This window comes from Nyctereutes procyonoides, unplaced genomic scaffold, assembly GCF_905146905.1.
Source record: "Nyctereutes procyonoides isolate TBG_1078 unplaced genomic scaffold, NYPRO_anot_genome, whole genome shotgun sequence".
Lineage (NCBI taxonomy): Eukaryota > Metazoa > Chordata > Mammalia > Carnivora > Canidae > Nyctereutes > Nyctereutes procyonoides.
In genome coordinates, this window is record NW_026575133.1 from 55,703,923 (window position 1) to 55,724,203 (window position 20,281).

Here is a 20,281-nt window from a genome sequence, read left to right on the forward strand (position 1 = left end):
ATATGAGAGGGGAGGAAGTAAGAGACAAATTTGAGACTCAGTCAAGTAGAATATAGTATTAGATTGAACTATATGAAATTGCTATTTTTGAAAGTCAGAAATGGTCTAATACCAGCTATTTGTTATGATTCAACTATGTATTATGAAATCAAAGCAGATGATAATGTAAAAGCACTTGTGAAATGTGAAAGCTCTTCATACATGCAAGCTGTATCTGATATATAGTGAAATGCTATTCCACTCCCCACAAACAACCTAAACATAACTCCCACAAACATAAATAAATATTTTTTTTTCAAATTTCTAGAAAATGGCTTAAAACCACTAATGTGGATATAGCATAAACCCTAAACTTGGTGATTTAAGAATATTGCCTGGTTTCAAAAACCTTTTAGAAATTGAAAAGGTGACTAATAGATACAAGATTAGATGCCCCAGACTTCATCACCTGGAGATTGCCTAGAGCTTATTTAAAAAGAGACAGGAGTTGAGAGGCAATTGCCCCCTTCCTGTGATGAGACTACATCATCCATAGAATACCTTTTGATGGCTTTTGTTTCAAAATTATTGCCTTTTTTACTGATCTGCTGCAGTGTATTTTTGGTATAATTGGATGGTTTCTCTTATTCCCATAATTTTTTTTTTTTTTTGTCTCTCTTACTTCAGCAGATTTTAGCAACTACTGCATATTAGCCTTTTTGTTTTACGGCCCCTCAATGACTTCCTTCTTAATTCCCTATCCCCCTCTTTTGCTCTTTCTAGGGATTTGGCATGCTGCTGATGGAGGAGGCAGAAAGAATAGCTAGAGAAGAACATGGGTCTGGGAGAATAGCTGTCATATCAGGTAACTAGGGGAGGACGGAGGTCATGATCCATTCACATTTTTAACTTGGTATCAGAATTAAAATGATCTCAGGCCTCTCTTGCCCCTATTTGTGATTATTCACAACTGGGCAGAGTATAATAGTGAAAGACTTGCAGTCAGACACGGAGTTCCTGCAAGCAGTTCGGTGGCATAGTTTCAGAAGCACTGCATCTCTGATTGGCAATACCAGTAACTTGGGTCTCGTCTTCCTTGTTGTCTGTCACATCAGTCACCTGTCTGTCCCACTAGCTGTCAGGGGCATTTCCTCTCATGCTCTGTGCCTGGTTACTCTGTCTGGGAAAATGAAATTTGGTGATAGGGATCCAAGAAAAAGTAAACCAATGTGGCCATTATCAATATTGGTGTTCAGAAACTTAGAATGGAACCTCAGTTGCCAGTACAGGATGTTTAAAGGTAGAGTTCTTTGCTCCTTAAATACTGCTCTCAGTGACTTTGCTTCTGAGAAATAGTTTTTCCCTGTTTGCAAGTTTTCCCATATTTGTTTAGGACATCAGATAACTGGGGAAGTGGGCACAAAAAGGAAATTCTGGTATGAATGGAGCAAGAAGTAGCATATGTACATATGTACTGTTTCACTCCTATACTTTGGTACTATATACTTACAAAAATTACTATTCCCAGTAAGAAGCTAATAGGAAAAGCTGTAATCAGAACATAGGTTGTTTTTTCTCCAGCATTTCTTTTCCTATTAGAAAACATTCTTTTTTTTTTTTTTTAAAGATTTTCTATATTTATTCATGAGAGACCCAGAGAGAGAGAGGGGGAGACACAGGCAGAAGGAGAAACAGGCTCCATGCAGGGAGCCCAATGTGGGACTCGATCCTAGGACCCCAGGATCACGCCCTGAGCCTAAGGCAGACGCTCAACCGCTGAGCCACCCACGCATCCCGGAAACATTCTCTCTTAAAGGCAGATTATTTTCTTTTAAGATCTTTTACATAATCCTTTCTGAAAATGAAAGTTGAAATGCATTTTTTTAAAACAAATCAATAATTGTTGCTGATCAATAAATCCGTACCCTTGCTCAGGTTTTAATGATTATAATTATGAAAATGTAATGACCTAGGCTCATCGTTTAGTCTGGCTATGGTTTTTGGCATTATCCAGGCAGATTAGTAAAAGATTTCTTAACATGGCTAGCTTTATATTTTTTCCTCTGTTTTCTTTAATTTCACTAAAGAAGAGGGAACCAAATTAGGCTTACCCAATAGATACTGATATTTGTAATAAAAAATGTTTACCTCTCAACTGTTTAACCTGTGGTTGTTTAGAAGTCAGCCTTTCCTGGTACCAGGTACTCAGGACTCCTACACAAATCTGTGGAGGGTCAAGAGCACCTGAAATTTCAGTGGTCCCTTTTGCTAGAGCACTGTCAGTGTTTTCAGCACAATACTTCTCGAGCTTTAAATGTACTTGTATTTCACCTGGAAATCTTGTTAAAATGTACATTCTGACACATTCAGTCTGGGGTAGGGCTTCAGAGCCTGCATTTCTAACCAGCTCACAGTGATACCTATGCTGACCACACTTTGAGTAACAGGATTTTCATATTCTTGTCCAAATCATTAAGATGAGGATACTTTCTGTGGCCCTGGCAGTGCCTGCACTCCCACAGTCTGCTATGCAATCACATGGTTTTCTGGTATCTGTGGGAGCATAATCAATTTTAAAACTGAAGAGCATTGGTAGATTCTTTCACTTCTCCACATTATTTCATTAGCCTTCATAACATCTCTCTCTTAGAAATGTTACATGCAGAGAGGCCCCCTGATTTGCCTGAGGTTCTATTCAGTTGTCCATAAGAGCCTCAGTTTTCGTTTTTTATGAGTAGGATGTCTTTCTAAGTGGAAATCTGTTTCTGTCCTCTTTCTAGCTTTTTATTGTAATCTAAATAATAGCTCAATTTCAGATCATCTGCCTGTAGAATTTTTAAAATAATAAGAAGAGACTTACTGAAAATAGCAGGAAAGAACCTTTCTGCTTATCAGCACTACAATAGGACCACCAAATTTCTGTATGGGGGTTTCCTTTGGCCAGTGAGTTTCTGTTGGAGCAGTCCTGGATTGTCTTTTGAACCAAACTGAGTTCTATGAGAGGAAGGAAGTATTACTTCCTGTCACTCTAATCTATAAAGCTTTCTATTGGGGAAAGCACATAATGCTTTGACTTTCTCTTTGACTCAACATCTGATCACCTTTCAAATGAAAAAACCAAGAACATTTGCTCTTTGTATGGTGCATTTTATTTCTCTAATTTAGAAATGTGTTACTGTTCCAGTTACGTTTCTGAGTCAGATACCTGAGATGTTCATAATTCAGAACTTTGAGTAGTGCAGATTTAATGTATTATCATGTCTTATTTAAAATTTAAATTCAGTTTGCCAACATATAGTACATCATTATTTTCCAGTGTAGTTTTCAGTAATTCATCAGTTGTGTATAACACCCAATGCTCATCACATCACATGCCCTCCTCAATGCCCATCACCCAGTACCCCCTCGCTCATCACCTTCCCCTTCAGCAACCCTCAGTTTGTTTCCCAGATTTAAGAGTGTCTCATGGCTTGTCTTCCTCTCTGATTTTTCCCCACGCAGATTCCTCGCCTACCCTTATGGTCCCTTGCACTATTTATCTTCCACAAATGATATCACATATCTTTTATGTTGCTTTTGTCCTTCCATGGTTGCTCATTTTTTACTTTGGACTTTTCTGCTTTGAGTACAATGAGTGTGTGTGGGTGGTGGTGGGGAGGTTGTGTTTTAAATTATTTTTGCAAAGAGTCAAACAGTTATTCTCCATAAATTGATCCTTGGAATGAAAATCTGATCACAGTGGTATTTGTGCACTGTGCTTAGTCACAGTGCTTCATTAGATGTACTGTATAGGAAGAGACATGTGGTAGGGGGAAGGCATTCCATTTGGATTCCATTCCTGTGTTGACAGTAGCACTCCTTGTGATCTTGGATAATTTCACTTGATCTCCATGGACCTTTCTTTCCTTACTAAAAACAACTGAGGTAGGTTATCTTTTACAGTTCTAGCAGTCTAGAACTCTGCCCCTCAGTGTCTTCAGAGTAACCAATTATGTTTTACTGATTACATTTTAAATAGATTCTTTTCTGAAATCATGTTAGAAAGCCCTTTAATTTCATTAGTAATTGAGTTTGGTCTCCTTGTACACTAGGTATATGATGATAAAAATTGTACAGTTTCCCGTTAGGTAGGTTATCCTATCCATGATTTGTGGATGCATAGTGACTTCAGTCACAGTTTGGTGATACTTTGTGACCTAAGTGTCCTCTGTTTTTTTCTGACCTTGCCCTTGATTTGTAAATCATCCTTGTTCTGATCTGTAGGATTTTATACACAGTGGTGGCCTAGATAGTCTGTCCTGGCATAACTAGTAGCTTAAGCAAGGGAGAGACAGGTCATTTATCATTCTGGTTACTGTGACTGTAAGAGCAATGCACTTACGTAGAGTTTTTTTTTTTTTCGTAGAGTTTTTTTCTAATTACATTCTGATTCATTATGACTTCCTCTCAACTTGCCAGCAGATTTTCTGTCACTTGGATTTATAATCTATGATTCTAGACAATATGATTAACCACAGAGTAGATCTGATTTGACTCACTAGTCAGAAAGTCTCCATGTGTTCTATTTTTCCCTATTAAAAACAAGTCAGGGGCAGCCCAGGTGGCTCAGTGGTTTAGCACCGCCTTCGGCCCAGGGTCTGATCCTGGAGAACCGGGATCGAGTCCCACGTCTGGCTCCCTGCATGGAGCCTGCTTCTCCCTCTGCCTCTGTCTCTGCCTCTCTCTTTCTCTCTGTCTCTCATGAATAAATAAATAAAATCTTTAAAAAAATAAAAATAAAAACAAATCAGTTTTTCTTTGTTACCTCAAATATATTTTGTTCCTAGAGGGTATATACTGAATATTTTATAGCTGGTTGATCCTTTTTTAAAAGATTAACTTTATAGCTATATGAGAAAATTGCAAATTTTCTTGTTTATTGAAGTCAAATGAAGCACCTTCTTACACTTTTGAGATTATTCTATTTTTATAATATGTATATTTGTCTCAGTAAGTAAACTGTGTTTTAAGGTTAACCATCAACTATAAATGTGAGAATTAAAGCAAAAATGAAATAAATATTTGGCTTCATCAACATCAAAATCACCAAGCGTATTGAGTACCTCCAGTGCTCAAGGAACCAGCACTGAGAGGACAGAAGAGTACAAGATGCTGCCCTGTCTTTGAGGGATGTTGCTGTTGGGCTGCACAGCCAACTCAGTCTTCACCCCACAGATTATCCCTAACTGCAGAAGAAGATAAATTTTTCTCTCTGCTTACATCTCAACTCATGATTAATTGCCTAAAAATAAGAAAATAATCTTTTTCTACATACAAAAATAGGTAAATCGATAGGATAAGAACAACCAGTTTACAAAATAATGTGTAGGCAGTTAATTACCGCTAAGTATCAAAGCAGGTAATTAGTCCCCATTACATCCAAGTGCTTTAGTATTTTTCCCCAACTTACTCATGTAGCTTCTATCAACATATATCTGTTTAAGATTAACAAATTGTATCAGCTTAAAAGCCGTGATGCTTATCTGTTTCTGATGAACATTCTTTCTAATACATTAAGATGAAGCAGTTTTTTCTCTTCCCTATATGGTGGTATAAAGTGCAAGTGATTATACTATAGAACCTAACTACAACATTTGAAATGCCATCACTAATAATCACCATGGAAACTGGAGATCTCTGATGTTACACTGCCCGTACCATTTCCAAAAGGGCAAATAGAACTATTGATAGCTACTATTTAAAAAGCCACTTAATACCCCCAACAGAATGATTTTTTTCTTTTGGCAATTTTGGCTAGGTATCAGATCCAATCATGTTACCATTTCTGTTTGCCAAGCTAATTGCTATGCATCAAGACGAACAGCTATTCCCCAAGCTCCCCCCAGTACCTTCGTCATAAGCAGTATTCTATTTGTGTTCTTTCAAGTAGAAAATTAATATGGCCATTGGCCAAGAATTGTACAAGGCTGATAGATCACACAGTGGTGGTGAGAAATGAGGAAAATGCCTGAATGGTTGATGGCAGAAATTACTAAAGTCAGAGACTGTTAGCCATTTTGTTTAAACCCATTAAACAGGCAAAGAAGAAAGCAGGGGAGAAGAAATACACAGGGTGAGTAAACCATAAACCTTAAATATAGAGTGAGTAAAGGAGTCATTGTAGAGATGACATCATTCTAAATCACAATGCTCAGAATATGATTCTAAAGCTACATCTACAATGCCTACTAGTGAAAAAACATCAATGTAACTGTGCCTTATATAATCTAGTTTGGTTTCCCAGGACTGAAATTAATAGTCTGGTACCCCAGAGCCAGTGTTTAATGATATGTGGGCAGAAAATAGCAGTCGATGATTTCATTAAACTACAAATGGCTTAGAGTTACTTACTGGACCCAGAAACTTCACCTGTATTCCAGGCTACATCCGGTCTCCCTTTATTTAAGGTGAAGGTAATTTTATTCTTTGCATTAAAATCTAGGTGGAAAAAAAAAATCTAGGTGAAAAGCAGTATGCATTTGTAACTAGATCTGTCTGGTAAGGAACTCATAATCCTTAGCAAAATGCCTAGAAAAGCTTTTCCTCATTTGGGCTTATCTGTTTGCTGATGGACACAGGAAGCCTGCCAAAGGCAAACCAGTTTGTGCCACATGTGCATAGCACTTCTCAGAAAGGAGGGGAATAGATTGTTTGCTCTCTTGTAGTTCCTGTCTCATCCCTTTACATAATTTATCTTTTAATAAACTAGCCCCTAATTAAATGTACATTGTTAGGTTTCTGTATATTTCTCTATTTCTTCTGCTTCGATATTCTAACAATTATACATACTTTTGATGCATGTTCCCATAGGATTTTATCATGGTGGTGGCTGATATCTTTCTTTTTAAAGACAATAGATATAACATAAAATATTGCTTTGTTCCCAGGATTTTATTGATTTTAGTATCATTATTAATCAGACTAGCATTGATGACATAGAATACTATTTTCCTAGATAAGAAATTAGCTAAATGTTTGCTCATTGGTGTCTGTATTGCCACTGGGCAAAAATGCCACTGTGGAGACATTGTTGCCCAGCTCCTCTCAGGACTCTAGTCCCTGACTTGTTATTTATTCATTTGTAGATGAATCAGGTACCACATTATAGTACTTTGCATATCCAGTGCATTATACTTATCCCTCTCTTAGTATCTCATGACCATATTAATTAATTAATATTTTTCAAATATTCCTGAATCAGTCACTAGTGAGTTTCCACTGTTTGGATCTTGTCAACAACTGAATTCATGGTGAGGTTACCTAGGCAGAAGCTAGTGATATGGGTAGGTAGTAACTTGTTGGCCCTTGAGGAACAGTATCTGGCAAGTGCTGATGCTCTTCCCAGGTCCTTGCTAGCAAGTTTCCTTGTGTCTCAGAAATGTGCACATTAATGTCCTAGAGGACAGCCTTGCTAATATTGACACACATCTGTATGCTTTCTCTCCCCATTGTTGTTCCTCTTAGTTTATGAATGTTGAGAATTATGACTGTGTGCTTCTGCTTGGCAAGAGAAATAGTGTTATATCGTGTGGCTCCTAATAATGTTCCCGAGAGGTCTGGGAGCTTTGATAGAAACGACTATCTTTATTGTAAAGTTAGACACTTCACAGGCTTTTTCTGAGGAGGGAAGCCTTTTCCAGAGGGGTCTAGTCTAGACTACTCATCATCTGCTGTCACAAATTCTGTTTTTATTTTGTTACAATGTTAATTCCCTATCAATGTAACTTTCATATGATTAGTGCGGCTCTTTTTTGTAAATATTTGACATTGCTATCTATAATCCATTCAATGTAATAAAGCTTTCCCCTTTTAGATCTATTAGAGGCAAGGATTTGACAGATTTTTCCCTTTTGCATGAGCAGATCACTAAATAATGCTGGAAAATATTGATGCTGCCCTTCCTTAGCAACTAAGATACTGCTTTTATGGAGTCTTTTAGTTTACGCATTTCTAATTCCAACAGAGCATAACACAGGGAATTTCTTACTCTTTGATCAGCCTGGCTTAAACTGTTGTCTCTGACTAATAGCTCACATTTTAAGACATTAACTGGTGGATTTAGGGATCTGGATAGTGGCCGTGAGATATAATGTTTCCTTATGCTTATCCCCCATCCTTTACCTCTCTGAGCATCTAGTTGTCCAGTTTGTCCACTATTTATGAATGAATTACTGATGTTTGGTATGCCAGTCCAGAAAGAAGTCCCAGATCTATACCATATGTGCTCTATTACCTCTTACTGCAAATCCTTCCGGTTACTAATTGTTTTGGTTTTTTTCTTGTTGTGTAACACACCACACCAAAATTTAGTGGCTTAAAGAACCACCGTTTTATTTTCTTAGTGATTCTGTGGGTTAGAGAAATTCAGCAGATCCTAGAGAGGATGGTTCATTTGTTTTATGATGTCTAGACCGTTCACGAGGGTGGCTTCAGTGGCTGTCAGTTGACTAGGTTGGCTTGTCTGGAGTCTCAGTTCTAGCTAGTAGCAGGTGCTCAGTTGAGACTGTCAGTATGAGCACCTTGGTTCTTTTCCACATAACTCACACATCCCGTAGCTTGAAGGCTGAGCTCTGAAAGGAAGGGGAATCGAGACTTGGGCTTAGAAGTCCCAGAACATCTTATATTCATTATCTGTTGCTGTGTAATAAATAACCACAAAACTTAGTGGCTGAAAACAAGCAGTTTATCACACAGTTTCTGTAGGTCAAAAATTAGAAGTAATTTACCTGGGTACCTCTGGCTCAGGTATCTCATAAAGCTGCAGTTAAAGTATCAACTGGGGGTGTAATCATTTTAGGATTCAGTTGGGGTTGAAAGACCCAATGCCAGGTTACCGTGTGGTTTTGGCAGGCCTCAGTTCCTCATAGGCTGTCGGTTTTAGGGCCACAGTTCCTCACCATGCCATGTAGGTCTCTCTATAGAGTTGTTCATCATGTGTCAGCTGTTTCCCCCAGTAAAGTGATCACAGAGACCGAGAGTTGCTTATAACAACTTCCTGGTTGTTATCAGTGTCTTATTAAGATCTAGTGTCCCAAAATAGTTGGTTCTATTTTTTCCAGTTTCAGTGGAGGGACTGATCTCTAGAATTTCCTATTCCAACATTTGCTCTTTTAAAGTCTGTTTTTTAAGACTATAAATAGAAGGATCCCACTTCCTATCAGGTTACAGGTGGCACAGTCTTCAACTTCTGCAGAGACACACTAATAATTTGGGACATGAGCAAAGTAGTGAGAATGATCTGTGACATACCAATATTCTACACTGATATGAACAGAGCCACTCCATTTTGGAGTGGAGTAAATTTAAATACTTAAAATTTAGAAGATTACGGGCTCTACTATATCAGATACCCTATGAAGGGAAGAAACCTAAGAGCTGTAGGATAACCTGCCACCATCACCCTACTCTTAAGTCAACGTTCATTTAGATTCTCTTTAAGTGCTTTATAAGTTATCTACTTTTATTCATTGAGATACTTTTTTTCATTCAGTTTGTCTTTGTTATCTTGGTATAGCCATTTCAGAATGGATAGAAGAACTTTTAGGTTGCTGGGTGGCAGGTTGGATCTTGTAACTCTGCTCACATATTATCTGTATCTTCCAAAGTATTGGAGAATAAGGTACTAAGGTGCTATATTAATGACTTTGAATAATCAACTGCTCTATGTGGGTAACTTTAAGTTTTTTTTTTTTTTTAAGAACAGGAAAAAACCTCTTTCAAAGATTTAAGGTCATTGAGTTAATTGGTTCATTATCAAACATTCTGAATAAAAACCTTTTCCTCTCATATGTGCTCATTGTTGAAGAGTGAAATATTGCCATCCAACTAAGAGATCAATGAGATATAATAAAGTCTCATTTTAGTAGCAAATGAATGAAACTAATGAATACATTTGCCTTGTATTAATGCTACTAGGCATATATCACTCAATAATTAATTGAACCCCAAAGTAATTAAAACAGTTTATTTTACTGATTTTTTAAAAATGATCATGAATCCATCATCTCAATCATTGCACCTACTCAGAAAAATCAGATGTAAGTTTCAAAGGATAGATTTAGCATATTTTCTCTTTTCAAGTTTGGCTTTGGGAATGTGATGTGGGCTGAATTTTAATTCAGTCCAACACATGACTAGCAATGAAGGGGGACAGTCTTGTGTCTTAACAGAGGTAGTATCGAACTAACACATATATTGACTCTATCCCATTCTCTCCCCACTTCCTGGGACTGCATTTAAACATTTGTTAGGCCTACTCATTGTATCCATTGTGTCTCATACCCTCTTTCCCTACCCCTATTGTTTTGTTTCTCCATGTGTCATTGTTAATATTTTCTTCTGACTTAGCTTACAGTTTACTAATTCAGTCTAACCTACTGCTAAACTCATTGAGGACTTAATTCTCACTTTATTTTTCAATTCTTTGATTTCTAGTATATTTTTCATCTGTTACATCATGTTTTATAGTTTCTTGTTGCTTTTAAACAGTCTTAAAGTCAGCTTCTATCTCAATGAATGTAGTAAGCATAGCTTTTCTACAATTTGCATCAAATGACCTCAGATCTGGAGTACTGATAGTCTCTTGTTACCCTCTTGTTTTGTTTCAAAGTATACCTCATCATTTTTTATTTGCTGAACATTTTATTAGAGAGTTTGCTTTCAAGAATACTTCAAGACCAGATGATGTTAGCTTCTTCCAAGGAGGATTTATGTTTTCCTTTCACCAGGGCATCTAAGAGCACTGGTTGTCCAAGAGCAAGGCTTGCAGTTTATCTGGGTTGTTTGAATGACCCACTCCCCAGCAATCCCTCTCTCCACTTCAAAGTCGAGCCTTTCAAAGACAGTCCAGAAAGGAGATTGTTACGCTGGAGTCTGTGCCTTTACCAGGCTCTGAATTCAGACCCCTGTCTGTTCCATCTCCTTGAGTCTTTGAAGCAACTCTGGCTTTCAGTTACTCCCACAATCCAGACTGCACCTTTTGTGGAAAGGAGTAAGATGAGCGGTGACCATGTGACTCCTGCCCGGTCCCACTTATCTCCAGCTAGTCTCTGTGGATCTCAGCTGCTCTTCCTGGATTAGCAAACACCACTGAGGCACAAAAGGCTCTCCTCCCTTCTTAAAGCTTACCTTTTCTCCTTATTCTCTGCCTGATAAGAACTGTTAACTTTTTTTTTTTTTTTTTTTTTTTTTTTACTGGAAGCATTTTGAGTTTGTCCAAATTTTTTAAATTAAATTGTTCTCAGCTGGAAAGTTAACCTTAATCATTTAGTGTGCAGAGTCCAGGGTGAAGTCACCTTCTTTTCTATAAGTTTCATAGTCCTGACTTGACTCCCCTTCCTCTGAGATCTGGTTTCCATCATTGCTCCATCTTTGTTGCTTTTTCCCTCCAAACTCTATATTGTATTTTTCTTCATTTTAAAAGGGGTGACCACAATTTATCAAGTTGTCACTGAAAAGTAATAGTAGGTATCCCATTTGTAAGCCATGTCTGCTTACAAAGTTTGTTATTGTCTACCTATGTTATCAGACCCTTTTATGTAACTTTTTCTTACTGAGCCCAGTTAGTGAAATGAAAGTAAGATTACCATGTTTATTTCATCTGGTGATTTATCAAAAACGATCCTCAAAAACTAGACAGAGATGTGAGAGGTAAGGTGATGAAGACAAGCCACTTAGTTGTCCATTCTAGTTATCTGAAATACCGTGAGCGGTGGAGACAAGGGACCTGGGTCCAAATTACAGTTCTGCTTCCTAACTCTTTGACTTTTCATTAGGACCCTTTCTGGAACTCACATTCCTCATAGGATAGTAATTCCAGGGGCAGCCCCAGTGGCTCAGCAGTATAGCACTGCCTTTGTCCCAGGGCCTGAACCTGGAGACCCGGGATCGAGTGCCATGTCGGGCTCCTTGCATGCAGCCTGCTTCTCCCTCTGCCTGTGTCTCTGCCTCTCTCTCTCTCTCTCATTAATAAATAAATAAAATATTTTTTTAAAAAAAGTAATTCCAATCTTGTTCGGTTTTTTGTTTAAGATTTTATTTATTTTACAGAATGCACTCAGGTAGGGGAGAGGAAGAGAGAGGGAATCTCAAGCAGACTCCCTGAGAATCTCTGAGCACAAAGCTGGAAACGGGGCTCAATCCAGAACCCTGAAACCATGACCTAAGCTAAAGCCAAGAGTCAGACAGTTAACCAACTAAGCCATCCAGTCTCCCCCTTGTTAGATATTTAATTAAGTTGGTATGGCAAATATCTAGATGCAATGCCTGCCACATTTCTAAGTGCTCAAGAAATTTCTTCCTCCTCTAGCTTTATACTTTGTACTCAATCGACTTTGAAGTTGTTACTTCCTTTGTTTTGAAATGGAGATTGGTAGAATATAGGCTCATTCCTGCTCCTGGCTTTTCTCTTTTGAAGGGAAAATGTGTTTCCAGTTTTCTCAGCCTCAGCTTTGGTGTTGAATTTCTCCTTTTAGCAGGAAAGGGCTGCAGTAATACGAAGAGTTGTTTTCCACCCAATTTAGGCACCACATTGACCTGTTTACTCCTTTTGCTTACTTCTTCCCCTTTTGTTTTCTAAAATAGAATCAGTAGAATTTGAGTAAACAGAGTTGTCCCATTTTTCCTCTTTCACTACTTTTTTCTTTTTTTTTTTTTTCGGATTTTATTAATTTGATAGAGAGCATGTGCACAAGCAGGGACAGTGGCAGAGGGAGAAAGAGAAGCAGGCTCCTGGCTGAGCAGAGAGCCTGATGCAGGGCTTGATCCAGGATGCTGGGATATAGATGCTTAAGCAACTGAACCACCCTTGTGTCCCTCCTCTTTCATAAATTTTAAGGCTTTGTGATTTTTTATTCTCCCACTTCTACTAAAGAGCATTAAGCAACTCAAAATTAACCTGCTCCTATAGCCAGTGACTGAGGCAGTTGGCATGTATGTACACTCTAGGTGATTTCCTTTCTTTCCTCAATATTTAGAGTATGCAAAATTGTATCTTAAACTAAATGGTGTGCATCTTTCAAAGAAAGAGGGTCGGGGGATGAGAAAGCAGAGGCATTTTTGTCCACTGTGCGGGGCTTGAGGCTTCAAGGCATTTGGTACAGAGAAAGGATCAGAGAAATACTATAGTCCCTGGTCTTCCCCAGGAGCCAGGTTCACAGGAGGCGGGCAGCTCTTGGCAGCCAACCTTGAACAATAAAACCAAAGGTCATAATTGGAAAGGGCACAGAGGCTTTCTCACCTAGTGCTGACTGGCTCTCAGTTCTTGTTATCTCATCTGGGTGAACAGTGTTCCCTGCCTTTAACTTAACTCTGTCCTGGGGCTGATTCTACCTAAAGTTCCTTCACACATAACAAACAAGGTTTTTGTTTTTCTCCCCAAAGAGGTGTATGTCCTATGGCACAGGCGGAGGCCAGGAAGGTAGCTACAGAGGCTGGTCACTACAGCCAAATCCCAGAATATCACTCTAGCACATTTCAAAATACTCTTCTTTCACCTTATCTCATTTCATCATCATCACAGCCTGCAAAGTGGTGAAGATAAAACATTTATCCTGCCTCTGAGAGTAGGAAAAAAGCCCCCGTGATATAGGTAGATTGTGGCTAGGGGTTACAGAACTTGGAGGATAAAACGAAGCAGGTGTTTGACCCACCCACTCCTCCCTGTCTTGACTGCTTTACTGACAGCTGCCCAAAGGGCATCCTAAGGACTGCTGCATGTTGCTGTAAGTCCTGTCCATTCCCCAGCCCAGGGGCTTCACAGAGACACCCCAGCAACTAAGTGGAGAACTCAGTTATATGTACAGCCCCCTGCATCTCTCCTCAAGGGCAGGAGCAGCGTTAATGGTGAGGCCTGTGACACAGCCTGCCTACGTCAGTCTGGGAGGCTAGCTGACGTCAGCTGTGACATGTAATTGCTTGTTGTTGGCCGAATCACAAGAGGAAAGTTACCGTGACAGGACTGTTAGGAGCCCTACTCAGCACAGAGGGGGGATGGGAGCAGGGTACAGCCAACACCCCGCCCCGGTGATGGTGTGTTCTCCTCCAAGCTGGCTAAGAGTCCTAATCCTTTCCCCAGTCTGTTCATCAGATCTGAGAAACAGCAAGAGACGAGGCTGGGGGTGAGGGGCTCTTTCTAGAAAAGATAGGCACAGTGAAATACAAATGGGGAGTATTTTTGCTTAGTTGGTTAAGGCCCACTGGAGGTCAGACTCCTTTCCCCAAATACTAAGTCACCCAGAGGGTCCAGAAGTAGTGTTACTTCTGGGTAGGGTCTGTCTCAGTGTTAACTGCATGATACTGAAAACAAGGATAGGAGCTTGAAAACGTACCTTTCTTTCAAAATGTACCTTTCTTTCAAAAAAGCACAAAGCCTGAGTGCCACTTCTCAAGTTAGTACTGGCTTATAGGGCCCGTGCCCTGTCTAAAGGCAGGAATGAAGAGCCCAGGGAGCCCGTGCGCTCAGTGGGAATTCCTCATGACAGAGGAATGCTTAGCTGTGCCCCTGCAGAGCTGTTCTTTTCAGCAGCGTGCCTAGGAAATCAGGACACACTCAAGGTGAGTGAACTTCTACAGTGATCCAGGACCTGGCTAGTTCTGCATTAGATGTCAGGAGTGGCTTCTGTCTCACCCCTGCAGCTGGTTGTGGTGGACAGATGCAGCTTGTAGCATGCCTCAGCAAGTAAAACATTCCAACCAATGGTACATCTTCAGTCTGGTAATCCATGGTAAAGAAGATACCATCATCTTTATTTGAAAGAAGGCAATTAAAACATGCCTCCAGTGGCCAGGCTGAGCAGAACCAGAAGGAAACAGATTCATTTTGTGACTTCCCATGGTGAGGAATTGATAATTGTTAAAGCTGAGTAATGGGTATGTGGAGGTTTGATACACTGTCATCTCTATTTTATATATATATGAAATTCCCTGTAATAAATTAAGTACATGGAAAATGGAATCTGCTTTGTGATTAGAAAATATAAAAAGCCAGAAATATTTCAAAAAATTGGGGGGCAGTATTATTAGAGATAATACTATAAATCAGAAAGCTTCCTCTCAATCTTGAAGTTAACAAGGTAGGAAATATGTAATAAGTAGATGAAGAAGTCCTGCCCTTAATGCCTTTTACAGTGAGTCATTCCCACTTCCTGGCACCTCACAACACAGAGCCAGTTTTTTTCTTTTTCTCTTTTTAAAGACATCCTCCAGGAGCACATTTCTTTGTATGTACACAACGTAATAACTGAATACAGTACAGTATATCCGCAAGCATTTATTGCCTGTTCATATATGCCAGACACTTATTAAGCCCTGATGATGGAAGTCATTGACTAAAGAGCTTATGTTCTAAGAGGGGAGATAGACATGCAAGTAAAACAAAGCACAGCATGACTACCAAAACAACAGGACAATAAGTAAGGGATGCAGCTAGCATGGAGAGAGGGGCTATGATTTCTAGCTGAGCGGTTTGTCCAAGTGGGGGTGTTCAAGTTGGTGGTTTGTCCAGGTTGGTTCAGTGTGGAGTGGGCGAGTGAGCCACTCATCTTATTCCTTCTGTTTCACTTCACTGAATTCTCTGGACAAATTGACCTCTCAAAATACATTGAAATAGCTATTACATGCACTGCCCCTCTGGAGGCTTTTTGTTTGTTTTTTGAGATATTATATGCAAAAAGTACATGTTAAGCATACCACTTGGTTCATTTTTACATGTGAATTATGTTCCCATGTAACTACTAGATGAAAATAGAACATTTCAGCACTCCAGAAGACTTTCTCTTCCCCTCTTTCAGTCCATGTCATCTTCCAAATGTGACCAGTACTCTGACTTCTAGGACCATAAAACTAGTTTTACCTCTGTCTGAACTTTGTGTTGACCGGCTCCTTTCTGTCTGCTTTCTTTCGTACATGTTAGGTCTATGAGCTTCATCCATGTTCTTACAGATAGCTGTAGCTCCTTTTTTCATTGTTGTGTAGTATTCTGTTGTGTGAAAATACAATTTCTCCATTCTGTTATTGACAGATATTTGGGATATTTCCTGTTTGGATATTATAAATAATATCTTCTCTTAGATGTAAGCATTCATTTCTCTTTTCCCTCGGTATTGTTGCTTGGTTATAGGATATGCTTACGGATAGAGAACTTGAGGAAAGGTTGTCTCCCTCTGGGGTTTTGATCTGTCTTCCTGTATTCAGGGGGTCTGAGCTGCCACCTCACCTGTACTGTTTTTGTTTTCCCCTTGCTCTACCCCAAGCCACAGTGTTAAACCGAAGTAATGAATAGAATGCAGAGACAAGGTGCAACTGTGTGAGATGGAATAGCAGTAATCCTTGACTTAAGAGGGAAAGTCTCCAGTGACAGGTTCTCACAGGACAGTTTTGTTACCTCTGTCGTGCCAGCTCCAGTTACATTTTCTAAACACTTGAAAAATGTTGAAGGGAATAGGAAACAAAACATGATGGGGAAGGCCTGTTCCTAAATAGCAAACGTTTGGGCTAAAGCACTGAGCTAGACTTGAAAGAGCTAACGATTATTTGAGTCCAGGCATGATACTCAGCACTGGAATACAACATGATGAACAAGTTAAATACAACTTCCACCACACTTCCACCACACAGGGAGGCAGAGCAGCGACACAGTTCACCATGGGGAGAGCTGTAGGGGGCAAAACACTGTAAAGAAAAACGCTATTGTTTTCATTCACATTGCACACAGTACTGAATACTACACGACTGACACCAGATGCAGGGGTTTTCCACACATCAAGCAATTCTGCAATACCAGCTGGGTGTCCCATAATTTAACTCAGTTCCAACACTGTCTCCCTGGAGATAACATCAGATCCCACAGGTTAAGAGCTCAGGCCCACAAGAATGTCTGTACTTCAGATGCCAATTGCAAGTCCAGCTTGTTACCTGCGCTTCTGACCTGTAAATGGAAGTTTCCACTACCCACCTCCTCAGGTTCAATTAATTTACTAGAGGGAACGAGGGCATGAGCAAAGACCTGGAAGCTAGAGAAAGAGCCAGACATATGCAGAGAACTTAGAAAAATTTAAAATCCACCAAGGCTGAAGCATAGTGTTTAGGGAGAGAGTTGTAGCAAGAGATGAAGCTAGAAATGTAAGCAGGTACCAGATTATAAAAAGCTTAAAAGAATAACAGCAACAGCTGGTGTTTCTGAGGAATCGGCCTTTTTCAGACTCTTAACTAATCACATTTCAGTGTGAGTGTGGTCGACCCACACCAACCTGATCCAAAGCCCATCCTCTTAACCACTCCTGTAGATACTACCTTAGAGGGCCATGCTTTATCCTCCTAGGAACTCAGTTGCTTATGTTTGATACTGTTTTATTTTAGAGGTGTCACTAAAGATAGTGTTTCTCAAAGTTGAATGATCTTTCATATTGACTTAAATCAGCTGTGTTGTTTAAATGCATGCAAACGCAAATCTGGCATAAATTCCTGGTACTTAATACTGCTCATACAGGAAAGTAAATATGCCAGTTAATACAAAACTTTAATAAATTGCAAATTTAAGTAGCGTTAATTTAATGTGACCAATATTTTGCTGCAGTTGTCACTCGTGCCAAGGGAGTGTGGTGCTCACACTGAAGTGCAGCTTCTTTCATTCAGGGCCTTTTTCACGTTGGCCCTGTGTGGAGACCCCGTTTTCCCACACCTCTTCTCTCAGCTTCCGGGAAACTAAAATATACTGTTTGGCTCCACTGAGAGCGTGGACATCTCATACACAAATCCACCTCCTCTCAAATCCACCTCCTCTCATGGTGTGATGTCAACAGCATTGGAATATGCGAGGCTCTAAAATACAGTTTCTCTATTTTAAATGTGGCTTGAATTCAAAATAATACAAATGTTCCAAACTTGTTAAAATGAGATTCAGTCTGGACTGGGAATTTGGTCTGTGAATGAGAGTGGGAGTGGGGAGTTGTGAGGGTAGTGTTTGCTGGCTTTTGAGGGTTTTACTAAACTTCTGCTTCATGGAGACTTTTCTTACTTTGGTTTTCTGTTGCTTCACAGGGGTCGGTACCAGGAATTATTACAGAAAGATTGGCTACAGATTACAAGGGCCGTACATGGTAAAGACGCTAAAATAACGGCCATACCAGCCTACCTTGATGCAGTATCTTCCCTGAAAGAAAAAAAAAATTCAAGATATTTTGAATACTCAGCAGAGAGGCTGAGCTAAACAATTGGACCTACCCTGCCTCCCTGGCAAGGAGCTTCACCTTCATCCTGCAGCTGTGGAGACTAGGAACTGCTTTCAGGGCCAGGCCAGTCATCTGCTGCCCAGCCCACTGAGCTTCTGGTGCTCAGAGCTCCCACACGCCCTCCCCTGCGTGTTCTCAAGTCACATGTTCAGTTTCTAAAGTCTGCATGGAGCCTGCAGTTGACCTACTTTGACTCAACACACAGTGACGAAAGCAAATTAACTCATTTGGGCACCATAATTCATGAGATAAAACTAGCTGTTGTCATTTGGGGAATAAACTTAGGAGTAGGTTATTTATATACTGTAAGGACAAAAAGATTGGAACATATGAAAACTGTTAAACTTTGATCTCTGGCCTTTTACTTTATATACATTCCAGCACAAGAAAATGAGCTTTTATTTTCATGGAAATTGTTCTGATTCCTGTGCTGATGTTTGAAATAACAGCCTGATGGGGAGAGAAGAACCGAAGCTGTCAGTTGAAACCAGCCCTTCTCACTTGGGAGTCTACCATCTACAATAGCCCACTACAAACATCCTTTATTTTACATTTTTTATTGTCTATACTCCCCACATTCTTGACACCTGCCAAACAGTGAGGGCAGCACTTCTACCCAGAGAAGAGTCTGGCTTCCCCTGTTGTCTGTCCTGAGCAGGCCGAGTGTAACCCTAAGTCAAAATGTGCTTCCACAAAAGTGGTTTCCTGCATTATAATTCTCTAAGATAGATTTTGGTTTGTTTTAGAAGAAGAAAGGTAAGAGTTCAACTCCTTTGAAAGCAAAAAAGTGGGAAACAAGCCCAAATCTAAAACTAGGAAAAAGATTGGCTTTTTCAAAGGTTCATATTATATAACTGCCTCTTTGTAACTTCCAGCCAATCTGCAAAGGAGACTCTGCCTGGAGAGAGCCAGTTCTTAAGAGCATAGCTTAACCCTGTGCCCCCTGGCTTCTGTGCCATTTGACAAAGGTTTAGTAAATGGAATGGATTCTCCTAAAAGCCTCAAAAAATAAAACCTTCAACGTACAGAGAAGAATCGTGTAAGGGGTTTTTCCACTGTCTGTTACACATGTAGTGACATTTGCTATGAATCTGTGACACTATTTTCTCCTGGGTGCTGTGTGCCATTTCGTTCAACTGCCACTGGGCACACGGGCTTGCCACAAAGGCTTTCCCTGCGTGTAGTTCCCTGAGTGTAGTTTAGGGAATTTAGCTACTCATTTGTGCTTGTTTTTTCCTTTAAAAAGAAAACAAACTAGCCGTGCCTGCACCACACTGGCTGTGGGCAGAGTGGGGGGCGAATGGCAAACGCGCAGGCCCGGCCTCCCCTCTGCCTGCGGTGTGCCCCTGGCTTATACAGGGGTTTCTGGGCCTCTGGTTTCTCATCCTCAGTGTCCTGTTTACCTAAATGGATCCCCATGTGTAACGTACAAACAAGTCCCTTGTAAAATTGTAAAAAGCCTTTTAAAATAATTTAGAGCAAGATCTTAAAACAATTGCCTAGGAGTGTGCTCATTTCCAGTGGCTATCAGCCAGTGTTCTATTTGAGTTTTCATCTCAGGACTCAGAAAAATACTCTTTCTTTCTAGCTCGTTGTCAGCCTTCTTTGGAGTGAGTCTCCTAAGCTTGTGTAAAGCCGCAGAATTTCTAAAGCTACATGGGAGAGAGGGAGGGCAAGCAGAAGCTTCAGCTGCTCTTCTGACTGCCCAGGGCTCTTCCTGGTGTGTGTGGTGCTTGGCGCCTCCACAGCCTGGCCGGGCTGGCCCTCACAAGACGGGTGCGCCTCTGTCCCACAGACCGCTTCCTGAGAAGGGTCACTCCAGCCTCAGCACAGAAGCTTTTAAAGCCTGTATTTCTGATCTCTATTGAACAAACCTTAGCAACCACCTCAAGCCTCGTCAAAGAGCTCAGCTTTTAGTTCACCTTGTTAAATCACCTGGAGAGTTGGGTTTTTTTGTTTTTTTGGGTTTTTTTTAATTAAGCCATATCGCAGACAAATCTGCTAAGAATATAGATTTTAAAAATAGATTATCACCA

At 40.0% G+C, this 20,281-nt stretch overlaps 1 protein-coding gene across 2 annotated transcripts in view; it reads left to right on the forward strand.

Annotated features, from left to right (window-relative positions):
• ELP3 (elongator acetyltransferase complex subunit 3) overlaps nt 1–19,728 on the forward strand; it is a 91,280-nt gene extending 71,552 nt beyond the window's left edge. For both annotated transcript variants that reach the window (XM_055300528.1, XM_055300529.1), the window contains 2 exons: nt 763–844; nt 18,055–19,728. In XM_055300528.1, coding sequence (XP_055156503.1) covers nt 763–844; nt 18,055–18,131 — 159 coding nt within the window. In that variant the 3' untranslated portion in view covers nt 18,132–19,728. The remainder of the gene's footprint in view (nt 1–762; nt 845–18,054) is intronic.
• Nucleotides 19,729–20,281: the final 553 nt, after the last annotated feature.